Source organism: Carettochelys insculpta, chromosome 7 (assembly GCF_033958435.1).
Source record: "Carettochelys insculpta isolate YL-2023 chromosome 7, ASM3395843v1, whole genome shotgun sequence".
Classification (NCBI taxonomy): Eukaryota; Metazoa; Chordata; order Testudines; family Carettochelyidae; genus Carettochelys; species Carettochelys insculpta.
The window spans coordinates 76,312,021-76,326,041 of record NC_134143.1 but is presented as its reverse complement, the minus strand read 5'-3'; the positions used below and the strand labels follow the sequence as shown (position 1 = coordinate 76,326,041).

At 46.0% G+C, this 14,021-nt stretch overlaps 1 protein-coding gene across 3 annotated transcripts in view; it reads right to left on the bottom strand.

The window, feature by feature from the left end:
• Positions 1 to 14,021, bottom strand: part of TCTN3 (tectonic family member 3) — a 144,432-nt gene that overhangs the window by 67,734 nt on the left and 62,677 nt on the right. For all 3 annotated transcript variants that reach the window (XM_074999390.1, XM_074999388.1, XM_074999389.1), the window contains 2 exons: positions 12,197 to 12,271; positions 11,978 to 12,094 (listed from right to left, as the gene is read on the bottom strand). In XM_074999390.1, coding sequence (XP_074855491.1) covers positions 11,978 to 12,094; positions 12,197 to 12,271 — 192 coding nt within the window. The remainder of the gene's footprint in view (positions 1 to 11,977; positions 12,095 to 12,196; positions 12,272 to 14,021) is intronic.

Here is a 14,021-nt window from a genome sequence, read left to right as displayed (position 1 = left end):
CAGGAAAGCGAAAGCACAATTGGAACTGCAGCTGGCAAGGGATGTGAAGAGTAACAAGAAGGGTTTCTACAGGCATGTGAACAATAAACAGGTTATCAGAGAAGGTATGGGGCCATTACTGGATGAGGAGGTAACCTAGTGACAGATGATGCAGGAAAAGCTGAAGTACTCAATGTTTTTTTTTCCTCAGTCTTCACGGACAAAGTCAACTTCCACATGACGGTCACACACAATGCAGTATGGGAAGGTGGAGGGCAGCCATCTGTGCAGAAGGAACAAGTTCTGAGCTATCTAGAAAAACTAGATGTGCACAAGTCCACGGGTCTAGATTTAATGCACCCCAGGGTACCGAGGGAATTGGCAGAGGTCATTGCTGAACCTTTGGCCATTATCCTTGAAGACTCTTGGAGATCAGGGGAGATACCGGATGACTGGAAGAAGGCAAACGTAGTGCCCATCTTTAAAAAAGGAAAAAAGGACAATCCAGGGCAGTACAGACCCGTCAGCCGTACCTCAATCCCTGGGAAAATAATGGACGAAAATAATGAATCCTCAAAGAATCTGTTCTGGAGCACTTGGAAGAGGGGAAAGTCATCAAAAGTAGCCAACATGGATTCACCAGGGACAACTTCTGCCTGACCAATCTGATTAGCTTTGAGGTGTATCCTGGAGGTGAATACTTGGTTGCGTAGATGGTGTCACCAGGAAGGCTTTGGTTTCTTTGACCATGGGATCCTTTTCCGGGAAGGACTGCTAGGCAGAGATGGCGTTCACCTTTCGAGGAGGGGGAAGACCATATCCGGACACAGGCTGGCTAACCTAGTGAGGAGGGCTTTAAACTAGGTTCGACGGGGGCAGGGGAGCAAAGCCTGCAGGTAAGTGGAGAGCATGGATACCTGGAAGATGAACTTGAAATGGAAGGGAGTATGGGCTATACTGGGAGAGTAAAAAGAGGGCCAGGGCAAAACCAAATCAATGTCTGAGATGCCTATATACAAATGCAAGAAGTATGAGAAATAAACAAGAAGAATTGGAAGTACTAATAAACCAATACAACTATGATATCGTTGGCATCACAGAAACTTGGTGGGATAATACTCATGATTGGAATGTTGGTATTGAAGGGTACAGCCTGCTTAGGAAGGACAGACAGGGAAAGAAGGGAGGAGGTGTTGCCTTGTATATTAAAAATGTACACACTTGGACAGAGGTGGAGATGGACGTAGGAGATGGATGGGTTGAAAGTGTCTGGGTTAGACTCAGAGGAGTTAAAAACAAGGATGAGGTCCTACTAGGCGTCTACTACAGGCCCCCTAACCAGGTGAAAGAGGTGGATGAGGCTTTCTTTAAACAGCTGACAAAATCATCCAGGGCCCAGAATTTGGGGGTGATGGGGGACTTCAACTATCCAGGTATATGTTGGGAAACTAATACAGCAGGAGACAGACTGTCCAATAAATTCTTGGATTGCACTGCAGACAACTTTTTATTCCAAAAGGTTGAAAAAGCTACCAGGGGGAAGCTGTTCTAGATTTAATTTTAACAAATAGGGAGGAAATTATTGAGAATTTGAAAGTGGAAGGATGCTTGGGTGAAAGTGGTCATGAAATCATAGAGTTCACAATTCTAAGGAAGGGTAGAAGGGAAAACAGTACAATAGAGATAATGGATTTCAGGAAGGCAGATTTTGGTAAACTCAGAGAGCTGGTAGGTAAGGTCCCATAGGAAGCTAAACTGAGGGGAAAAACGGCTGAGGAGAGTTGGCAGTTTTTCAAAGGGACATTATTAAAGACCCAAAAGCAAGCTATCCTGCCACGTAGGAAAGATAGAAAACATGGCAAAAGACTGCCTTGGCTTAACCAGGAGATCTTGCATGATTTCAAGCTAAAAAAGGAATCATATAAGAAATGGAAACTAGGACAAATTACAAAGGATGAGTATAGGCAAACAACACGAGCATGCAGGAGCAAGATTAGAAAGGCTAAAGTACAAAATGAGCTCAAGCTAGCTACAAGCATAAAGGGAAACAAGAAGGCTTTTTACAAATACATTGGTAACAACAGGAAGACCAAGGAGAGGGTAGGGCCATTGGTCAGTGACAAGGGAGAAACAGTAACAGGGAATTTGGAAATGGCAGAGATGTTTAATGATTTCTTTGTTTCGGTCTTCACTGAGAAATCTGAAGGAATGCCTGACATAGAGAATGCTAGTGAAGAAGGGGTAGGTTTAGAAGTTGAAATACAAAAAGAACGAATTAAAATTTACTTAGAAAAATTAGATGTCTGCAAATCACCAGGGCCTGATGAAATGCATCCTAGAATCCTCAAGGAGCTGATAGAAGAGGTATCTGAGCCTTTAGCAATCATTCTTGGAAAATCATGGGAGACGGGAGAGATTCCAGAAGACTGGAAAAGGGCAAATATAGTACCCATTTATAAAAAGGGGAACAAGACTAACCCGGGAAACTACAGGCCAGTCAGCTTAACTTCTGTGCCAGGAAAGATAATGGAGCAGGTCATTAAAGAAATCATCTCCAAGCAATTGGAAGGTGGTAAGGTGATAGGGAACAGCCAGCATGGTTTTGTTAAAAACAGATCATGTTAAACCAATCTAATAGCTTTCTTTGATAGAATAATGAGCCTTGTGGATAAGGGAGAAGTGGTGGATGTGATATACCTAGACTTCAGTAAAGCATTTGACACGGTCTCACATAATATACTTATCAATAAACTACTCAAATACAACTTAGATGGGGCTACCATAAGGTGGGTGAACAACTGGCTGGATAACCGTACCCAGAAAGTAGTTATTAATGGCTTTCAGTCCTGCTGGAAAAGCATAACTAGTGGGGTTCCACAGGGGTCTGTTTTAGGACCGGTTCTGTTCAATATCTTCATTAACGATTTAGATATTGACATACAAAGTACACTTATTAAGTTTGCAGATGATACCAAGCTGGGAGGGGTTGCAACTTCTTTGGAGGATAGGGTCATAATTCAAAAGGATCTGGATACACTGGAGAAATGGGCTGAGGTAAACAGGATGAAGTTTAATAAGGACAAATACAAAGTGCTCCACTTAGGAAGCAACAATCAGTGTCACACATACAGAATGGGAAAGGACTGCCTAGGAATGAGTACAGCAGAAAGGGATCTAGGGGTTATAGTGGACCACAAGCTAAATATGAATCAACAGTGTGATGCTGTTGCAAAAAAAGCAAACATGATTCTAGGATGCATTAACAGGTGTGTCATGAACAAAACACAAGAAGTCATTCTCCCACTATACTCTGTGCTGGTTAGACCTCAGCTGGAGTATTGTGTCCAGTTCTGGGCACCACAGTTCAGGAAGGATGTGGAGAAATTGGAGAGGGTCCAGAGGAGAGCAACGAGAATGATCAAAGGTCTAGAGAACATGACCTATGAAGAAAGGCTGAAAGAATTGGGCTTGTTTAGTTTGGAAAAGAGAAGATTGAGGGGGGACATGATAGCAGTTTTCAGGTATCTAAAAGGGTGTCATAAGGCAAAGGGAGGGAACTTGTTCTTCCTTGCCTCTGAGGATAGAACAAGAGGCAATGGACTTAAATTGCAGCAGGGGAGGTTCAGGTTGGACATTAGGAAAAAGTTCCTAACTGTCAGGGTGATCAAACACTGGAACGAATTGTCAAGGGAGGTGGTAGAATCTCCATCACTGGAGATATTTAAGAAGAGGTTAGATAGATGACTTTCAGGGATGGTCTAGAAAGTGTTTGGTCCTGCCCTGAGGGCAGGGGGCTGGACTCGATGGCCTCTTGAGGTCCCTTCCAGTCCTACTCTTCTATGATTCTATGATGAGGTAACAAGCTCTGTGGACATGGGGAAGTCAGTGGATGCGATATACCTTGACTTCACCAAGGCTTCTGATATGGTCTCCTACAACATTCTTGTCCATAAGTTAAGGAAATATGCATTGGATCCTTGGACTATAAGATGGATAGAAAGCTGGCTTGATGGTCGTGCCCAACGAGTAGTGGTCAATGGCTCAATATCTGGATGGTGGTCTGTTTCAAGCGGAGTGCCACAAGGCTCGGTTCTGGGGCCGGTGTTATTCATCATCTTTATTAATGACCTGGATGAGGGACTGGATTGCACCCTCAGCAAGTTTGCAGATGACACAAAACTAGGGGGAGAGGTAGATTTGTTGGAGGGTACAGAGAGAATCCAGAGGGACCTGGAGGACTGGGCCAAAAGAAATCTGATGCCATTTAGTAAGGATAAGTGTAGAGTCCTGCACCTGGGGCGGAAGAATCCAAAGCATTGTTACAGGCTGGGGACCGACTGGCTTAGCAGCAGTACGATGGAAAGGGACCTAGGGGTTATGGTGGATGAAAGGCTGGATACGAGTAAACAGTGTGCCCTTGTAGCCAAGAAGGCTAACAGCATATGAGGGTGCATTAGGAGGAGCATTTTGAGCAGATCTAGAGAAGTAGTTATTCCTCTTTATTCGGCACTGGTGAGGCCACATCTAGAATACTGTGTCCAGTTTTGGGCCCCCCAGTATAAAAAGGTGTGGATTTGCTGGAGCAGGTTCAGTGAAGGGCAACAAAAATGATTAAGGGTCTGGAGCACAAGATCTATGAGGATAGGCTGAGGGATTTGGGATTGTTTAGTTTACAGAAGAGAAGACTTAGGTGTGATTTAATAGCAGCCTTCAACTTCCTGCAGGGGAGCTCTGAAAAGGAGGGTGAGAAACTGTTCTTAGTGGTGTCAGATGGCAGAACAAGGAGTAATGGTCTGAAGTTGAAGAGGGAGAGGTTTAGCTTAGATGGTAGGAAAAACTACTTCACCAGGCGGGTGGTGAAGCATTGGAATGCGTTGCCTAGAGAGGTGGTGGATTCTCCATCCCTTGAGGTTTTTAAGTCCTGGCTTGACAAGTTCCTGGACTAGATGACCTCCTGAGGTCCCTTCCAGCCTTGTGATTCTGTGATTCTGTGACGCTCCAGCATATCTACTTCTCCCCATAGCTCAGTGTCATCCGCAAACTTGCTGAGGATGCAATCCAACCCTTCATCCAGGTCACTGATAAATATATTGAACAGAACAGGACCCAGAACCGAACCTTGCGGCACTCCACTAGAAACCGACCGCCATCCCGACATTGTGCCATTGATCACTACCCTCTGGGCCCAACCTTCTAGCCACCTTTCTATCCATCTTACCGTCCGTTTATCCGATCCAAATTCCTTTAACCTGCCGACAAGAATATTGTGGGAGACCGTATCTAAAGCTTTGCTAAAGTCAAGATAAATCACATCCATTGATTCTCCCCTATCCACAGAGCCAGTTATCTCATTGCAGAAACTAATCAGATTGGTCAGGCATGACTTGCCCTCATGAATCTACGCTGACTATTCCTGATCACTCTCCCCTCCTCCAAGTGCCTCAAAATGACTTCCTTGAGGAGCCCCTCCATGATTTTTCCAGGGACTGATGTAAGACAGACTGGCCTACAGTTCCCTGGATCATCCTCCTTTCCTTTTTTAAAGATGGGCACTACCTTTGCCTTTTTCCAGTCATCCGGGATCTCTGCCGATCTCCACGAGTTTTCAAAGATAACAGCCAAGGGCTCGTCAACAACATAAGCCAACTCCCTCAGAATCCTAGGATGAATTAGGTCTGGGCCCATAGATTTATGTACATTTAGATTTTTTAGATCGCTCCTAACCTGTTCCTTCCCCACCAAAGGCTGTCCACCTTCATCCCACAATGCATCACTTATCGCATTAGTCCGGGAGCTGTCCTTGTCTGTGAAGACAGAGGCAAAGAAAGCATTAAGTACTTCAGCTTTCCCTACATCATCTGTCACTGGGTTACCTCCCTCATCCAGTAGGGGCCCCACACCCTCTCTGATCACCTTCTTCTTGCTAACATGCCTGTAGCTTTTCTTGCTATCCTTCACATTCCTTGCGAGTCGCAATTCCAGTTGCGCTTTCACCTTCCTGACAACTGCCCTACATTCTCGAGCTATACGTTTATACCCCTCCCTAGACATCTGTCCCAGTTTCCACTTTTTGGTGAGCTCCCTTTTTGTGCCTAAGTTTTCCAAGGATTTCCCCATTAAGCCAGTCTGGTCTCCTACCATATTTACTTCTCTTGTTGTGCATTGGGACAGTTTCTTTGTGTGCCTTCAATAGGGCTTCCTTAAAATACTGCCAGTTTTTGTGGACTCCTTTTCCCTTCATGGTAGCATCCCAGGGGATTCTGCCCATCAGGTTCCTGAAGGAGTCAAAGTCTGCTTTTCTGAAGGCCAAGGTGTGTAATTTGCTGCTCTCTTTTCTTCCTTTGGTCAGGATCCTGAAGTCTACCATCTCATGATCACTGCTTCCCAGGCTGTCACCCACCTCTACCTCCCCTATTAGTTCCTCCCTGTTTGTAAGCAGCAGGTCGAGCTGTGCACGACCTCTGGTTGGGTCCTTCAGCACTTGTACCAAGAAGTGATCCCCAACATTCTCCACACATTTCCTGGACTGATTGTGTACCGCCGTATTGGTCTCCCAACAGATGTCAAAGAAGTCTCCCACGATAACGAGAGCCTGCAATCTGGAAACTTCTCTCAGTTGTCTAAAAAAAGCCTCATCTACTTCATCATACTGATTTGGCGGCCTGTAGCAGACACCAACCACCACATCTCCAGTGCTGCCTACACCACTAAGCTTGACCCATAGATTCTCAACAGGCTTTTCTCCCTCTATGTACGGGAGTTCCAAGCAATCATAGTGCTCTCTTACATACAGTGCAACCCTTCCTCCTTTTCTCCCTTGCCTGTTCTTCCTGAACAGTTTATACCCTTTCATGGCAGCACTCCAGTCACGCGAGTCATCCCACCAAATCTCTGTTATTCCAATCAAGTCATAGTTCTTGGACTGAGCCAGGGCTTCTAATTCCTTCTGCTTGTTACCCAGGCTTCTGGCATTGGTGTACAAACATCTTAGATAAACAGTTAATCTCCCTGCCCTCACTACTCGAACCAAGGGTCCACTTTTGTTGTACATTCCTCTTTGCATTTCTTCCTGGCCTCCAAGTTTCTTTCTACCCACAGGGTTTCGGTCACCTTCCCCCAGCGAACCTAGTTGAAAGCTCTCCTCACTAAGTTTGCAAGCCTATTTGCGAAAATGTTCCTTGCTCTCTTGGTTAGGTGGACCCCACCTCTTCCCAATAATCCTTGTGCCCGGAACAGCATCCCATGATCAACGATCCAAAGCCCTCTTTCTGGCACCACCTGTGTAACCATGCATTTACTTCCTCAATTCGACGGTCCCTACCTAGCCCTTTCCCTTCGACAGGAAGGATGGACGAGAACACCACTTGTGCTCCAAATTCTTTGACCCTTCTTCCCAGTGCCACATAATCCGCAGTAACCCGCTCAAGGTCATTTTTGGCTGTATCGTTAGTTCCCACATGCAGAAGGGTAGTATTCCAAAGGCTTGAGCTGTTTTGTAAGGCTCTCAGTCACATCCTGAATTCGAGCTCCTGGTAAACAGCACACCTCATGAGACTGCAGGTCCGGTTGGCAGATGGATGGTTCAGTCCCTCTTAGGAGGGAGTCCCCTACCACCACCACCTGCCTTTTTCTTCTGGGGGTGGTGGTCATTGAACCCCCACCGTTTGGACTACACATCCCCTGTCCTGCAGTAGAAGCAGTTCTCTTGCGATTTTCCTCCTGTGAGGCGCCTTCCAAAGCATTCACCACCGCAGAACTAGTGGAGAGTGCCTGAAAGCAATTACTTATCTCTTTATCATTGGGGGACTCATGTACCAGCCTTCTTTTTCTCCTAGAAGTTACATGCTGCCTGTTCTCTGCTTCATCCCTTACCACCCTCCCCGGTTCTTCCGCCTGCTTTGCTTGCAAGATTAAACGCTCCCTTCTGTCAAGGAAATCTTCATCCTCCCTGATTGAGTGCAGGGTCAACATTTGAGCCTCCAGTCCTCTAATTTTTTCTTCTAAAATGGAGACCAGCTTGCACTTAGTGCAGACGAAATCCCTTCTTTCCTCAGGGAGGAAGACAAACATGGAGCATCCTGAGCAGGTAACAGCAGCAAACCTGTCACTATCCATGCCTGCCATCCTAGAACAGTGATTTAAAAGAAAGGCAAGGGTCCCTGGCCCCTTCCACTCCCTTCCAAACTCCCTGTTTGCACTCCCCTGTCCCCAACTCACTCATTTAGACTCTGGAAGAACTTCTTCTGCCAGTGGAAGGAAACGGTTCAGAAAGACTTGGTTGAGAATTGTACCTGTGGTTGAAAGCAAGGAGATCCCTCAATAGTTTCTGCAGTCAGTTCTGTCACCCTTCTTAAAGATGGTCACTATGATGGTGTCTCTGAACTCACTGGGTATGGTGTCCTCTCTCCAGATCACCAGAATGAGGGAAAACAGGCACAACAGCAGGGATGGACCTTCCTGTTTGAATATTTCAGTGGGGATTTCGTCAATGCCTGTGGCCTTGTTGTCTTTCATCCTTTTTGACTGCTTGGATCTCATAGACGGAGGGTTCATGATCCACAGTGACATGCAGACCAGTAAACTGGTGGTCACACTGAAAATGCCATAGTTGACAATTGCATTACATTGAACAGGTGGCTGAAGTGTTCCTGCCAGCAGTGTCTTGATAAGCAATATCCTGTCTGCTGATCATAAGCGAGTGACACCTTGTTTTGATGGTCCTTAAGTTGCCCTAACAGCATTAAAGAACTCTTGACTGTTGGAGTCAGAATAGGCCTGTATTTCCTTTGCTTTGTCTCTCCACCAGTTGTTTTTAAGGACTCTAATTCTTTATTGTTCTTCAGCTTTGACAAGCTTTAATCTTGTTTCTTCTGCTCAGATGTGAATTTGCTATGTCAGTCTTTGAGTGCTCTGCCTTTAGCATCAGTTAGGTCCTGGATATCCTTATTGTTAGTATCAAACCATTCCTGGCTCCTTTGCTGAATGTAGACAAGGGTTTTGCCACAGGTTTCCTAGACAGCAATTTTCAGAAAGGACCATCCTTGACAATAGTCCTTTGGTGGTTCTTGGCTGCATAGCTTGATGCTAAGTCTTTGAGGGAAGATAAGCCTCATCTTATGGTCCCTTAAACCCCTGATGTTAATCCTCTTGCAGTATTTTTTTTTGTTGGGGGTGGGAGATGGAAACAAGTTTTGGTGCTAGTTTGAGTGACATAATAGAACATATTAGTTAATGGTCGGTTCAGCAATCAGTATTGAGCATAGCATGAGTGATGTGAACGTTACAGTCCCGAGCACAGAGGATGACATAATCAAACAGGCCCCAGTGTCCTCTTACCCACCACCTTCAGACTCGCTCTTGCTTTTGCTATTCTAGTTGCTATTTCCCTCGTACAGTCTAGATCATATGTTATGTTGCTCTCCAGATACATGATCTTCTTTACATTATCTAGTTCCATACCATCTACACTGATCTTCCTTCCTATTTCCTTATCTTCAAATACCATTGTTTTTGTTTTAGTGATGCTCAGAATCAGTCCATACTGCTTCCCTTCCTTGTTTAGCACCTGCACTTTTCTCACTAGCTTCTCTTCATTCTCCTTGATAACTATATCATCTGCAAACCTCAAGTTATTGATTCTTCTCCCGTGCACCGATATCGCTTCTACCTCTTCCCTGATCTTGTCCATCGTTCTCTCTAGCTGCGTGATGAAGATACTAGGCAACATCGACTCTCCTTGTCTCATATCTTTACTCATTCTAAACCAAAGCTGCCAATGTTAGTGCTTCCTAAAGTTGCCTAGAACTGGTTTTGTCTCTCTTTGCCCTTACGGCAAATTATAAGAACCATGGACATTTAGAGAGAAAATGCCCTTCCCCCAAACATGGAAGGCATCTGGAATATGCGTCTGATGCTGGGAATACTACTGGGCACCAGATGCATCTTTTGAATCCAAGCTGCCTAGACTTCCTGTTTTCCTTTATATAACCATTGTGACAAGATAAGGTTGGGAGGGGGTGAGAACAAGAGGGAAAAGCAGGGCAGGCAAACAAGCAGAGTGTGAGCAGCTGGGGAAGAAGCCGCCCTGGATCAATTGGGGCCACCTGGTCCCACTTAAGCCTGCTTTTAAAAGAACCCTTTGCCCAGTAGGCCAAAATGGCCATCTACAAAACCAGGGAGAGGAGGCTGGCAAAGGGGGCAACCTGCGACTGTGGGGCCTACTTCCGTTCCTCCCTCCAGTCACGAATCCGAGCAGAGTTCCTCTGGGCAGCATCCACCAACTCCCTGGACACCTTCGGGGAGCGGTGGGCGCTGTCCGAGGTCCTCTGCTCAGTATCCCCCTCCGGCTCCCTTATTTTAAACCTTTGACCCTCACTCCCGCCCCTGTTTTTTCCTTCGTTGTCCCCCGTATCTATTTGGGACCGGGTGTTTTTAGTGGGCCCCCCCTCACCGTGAGAGAGGCCTTTTAATAGCCTGCCCACCTTCCCCGGTATTTCCAATATGAGGCACAGGGGGACAGAGGAGAGTGATAGAAGAGGTGATAGAGGAGAGGAGCAAAAGGAGTTTTTCTAGAGGCACCAGAGGAGGAGTGGAGTGCTCAGCTGCAAGGGGCTAAGGCCCCTGCCCAGGAGGCCCTGAGATATGGTGTAAGGCCAAGCAGACTGATCACACAGGAGGAGCCAATCCAGGAGGGTAAACGTGCTGCTGCTGCTGCCACTGCCACTACCTGGAGGAGGTATGGGGGAGAGGGGGAGGAATCATTTGGGGAAGTGGCCCAGGAAAGAGCTGCGGTGTTCACGCGGAGGGGAGCCCTTCCCCACCACTAGCAGCCACAGAGGGTCCCTGCACTGGAACCCGGAATGAGTGGGTGGGGCCCCGGTTCCCCCCAGACCACCATCTGCCCCTGTCTCAAGAAGGGCAACAGTATTCTGGCTGTGGGGTTAGTAGCCTTGCCACACCATGCGAACTTATGCACCATATAACCTATACAAGTTGCCTATCTACTAAAGATCCACAAGGATTCTACAGCAACACTGTAACCATCCAGCCGGCCACAAATGAAGGCACTGAAGCAATGGAGTGCCATGCTCCACTTAGTCCCTTGCCTTAACAAGCATGAAGTTTGGAGAGGGAGGAAAGAGGAAAGGTAGAACAAGCACAGGAGGCAAGTGAATGCTCCCATGGCTACTTCTAGTAGAATTTTACTGTTTAGGCTGCTTTCATCAAGGCATTCCCATGAGTGGGAATATGCACTGGCTGCTCGAAGGAAGAACTCACCCTTGCTGTTCCACAGTCCTGAAGTTTTGAGTCGTTGATATTCTTCCCCACTCCCCAAACACATATTTATGAAACTGTCCTCACTGAAGAGAGGCTTTTGGGATCACCTCAACAAGCTTCTGGAGTTTGGAGTCACATGACCTCACAACACCTCCCATGTTACACTTTAACCACTTGGCATTAGAGTGGCCCTCTCCAGTACTAAGTTACAGACAGGTTTAATATTTCCCAACTTTGTCGTCCAGCCTTAGAACTAAGGTGCTGGAAAAAGTCACTGATCTTTGAGGATGATTTCCCATCCCCCATTGCCAAGGCAGGTGTCAAGTAGTATAGGGAAAGGGCACCAGCAACTATGCTTAGAATAAGTGAAATAAAACACTACCTCCTATCTTCTCTTTAAACACCACAAATGACACAAAAATACTGGCCTGGATCTCTTTCTTTCCTTCCTTCCCCCAGAGACCATGCAAGAGCAAGATAGCAACCCTGCAGAAGGCCAGGACACTGAGCACAACTCTCCCTCTTTGAGTACCTCCCTGGTACCAAACCACTAAACCCAATCCTGTAGAGTACTCATAGAAAACTGAGGAATTGACCCCTGATCCCTCCACACCCAGAGGCACTCATGCCTCTAACCAAATCTCCTCACTTAAGAACACAAATGGAGTCTGGGCATTAACCCCAGCCCTTGAAAGTTTCCATGTGAGATCAGGGCACTGACCCAGAAATGCAACGTGAACTGCTGCTGCAGAGAGTTCCCAGACACACTGGACACTTTAAGCTGGACAGAGATGTTCTGGATTCCATAGGTGCCATTGAACTCTATTTCATAGATCACCTGCAAGTCCAACACAGAGAAGGGTCAGAGATAGGGCAAGGACCTTGGGTCTTATTCCAACTCTGAACTGCCTCAATGATAGTGGAAGGGTGGTTCAAGTACCTCATCAACAACATTGTAACAGGTGTTGCCATCCATCTGGGGAGCTCCAGGCTGCGTGACAGGGGATATTTTCACCTGGAGGCAACAAAGGATATTGAAAATCAGTTAATCCATTAAAGTGGAGTGGGTTTATTCATCGTAAGTTCCATATAAGTCACATATAAGTTTATATGTAGCCTGTCCTCTCGTTGGTTCCAAGCACTATGAGCAGTGTAGCTGTCCAGACGAGTGAACTTCTTCCCAGGAGGGAGATATCTGTCACAAGGCTGGCCCTAGGCACAAGAAGGCTGAGAGAAGTTCTCACCATGACTTTTTCTGTATTCCACCATCAAGCAAGGGAAGAGATAACTCTAGTGTGACCAGTATACTGGAGTGGATGTGGTCCCTGCTCAGTCAGTAAATTGAGTGGTGCCAAGTTTCCAGACACTGTAAGTGGAGTTTGGCAAATGGCACCACGTGGGTGGATGCAACCATGTAGCTGAAGCACAAAGAGACCAGTGCACTGTCATTTTCAATGAGTCATAACAACTTTTATTTGAAAAATGTTAGAGAGGTATTTGATGAGAAAATTATTCTTGAATATAACAGAAGAAAATGAACAAATGCCTTTTGTAAATTAAAATGGATTAAAAATATTTTAGGTACAAAAAATGTTGAGAAATGCTCCAGAGGCAATTTTATTCTGTTGAACTTGAAACTGGAGCATATACATAAAATAGAAGAATACAGGAAGTTTATATTTGAAGTCCATGAATCTGGAGTAGTTATTCAAGTCACAGTTAGCTGAGAAAGGTCGGTGGTAAATGACATAAAATTGCAGACCTGTGGATAAGGCCTTCCTTACTAGGAGATCTGGTATCTTAGAGCCCTTAGCTAGTAGGGTGGATTGCTGGTGGTGTGACAAAGCTCTTTTTGCAGCCAGCTGTACTACCAATATATCCTTCAGTGTTACTTGTGTAACAGTCTGAGAAGTTCCAGGAGTTAGGCCTGAAGGACACAGCTCATCTGTTGCAGATGAATGGTCTTTAAATGAATAAGGCAGTGCTGATAATTGATCTGGACCAAGACTCATGGAACCAGTGAGTATCTGTGCTTTATGCTTCAGTACCACAATCAGAACAATTGTATTTCTTTTTGCACACCTCACCTTCCAATCTGAGGGTCTTTGACAGAACTGATTCCACTCGTTCTGAGTGAGACATGAGGTCTCACCCAACCTGGCCCAGCTCAGGGAGGAAACACATTTCTTATTGACTGCCCAGTGCAGGGTTCTGTCCTTGTGACCATGAGTGCTCACTACTTGCACAGGGAGCCCTGGAGGAAGAGCTTTTCGGCTTCAGTTTTAGAGGCTCTGCTCCAAAGCACATGCTTGGAGAGGCACTCCTAGTTGGCTAATGCAAACATACAAGGGTTTTTTTGCAGACCTGGATCAGAATGGAGCATCTTAGCCTCCTCCATCAGGTACTTTCTTAGGCAAACCTCCTGTGCCTCTCAAGCTCAACTCTGGATAGTAAGGACTGACAGATACTGCACTCTGCAGAGATACGTGCCTGTACCGTCTGAGTGCACCACTGTTGATATTCATCATTGATGAGGTGTGTCTACACTAGCCTGCTACTTCGAAGTAGCTGGCACAATGTCAAAATAGCACGCGTCGCGTCTACATGCGCCATGTGCTATATCGACATTAGGCAGCGAGACGTCAAAATCACTATTCCCATAGCACTCTACTTCAACATTCAACGTTGAAGTAAGGCGTGTGTAGACGATCTGCATCCTGCTACTTCAAAATTGCGGGGTCCTCCATGGCGGCCATAAGCTGAGG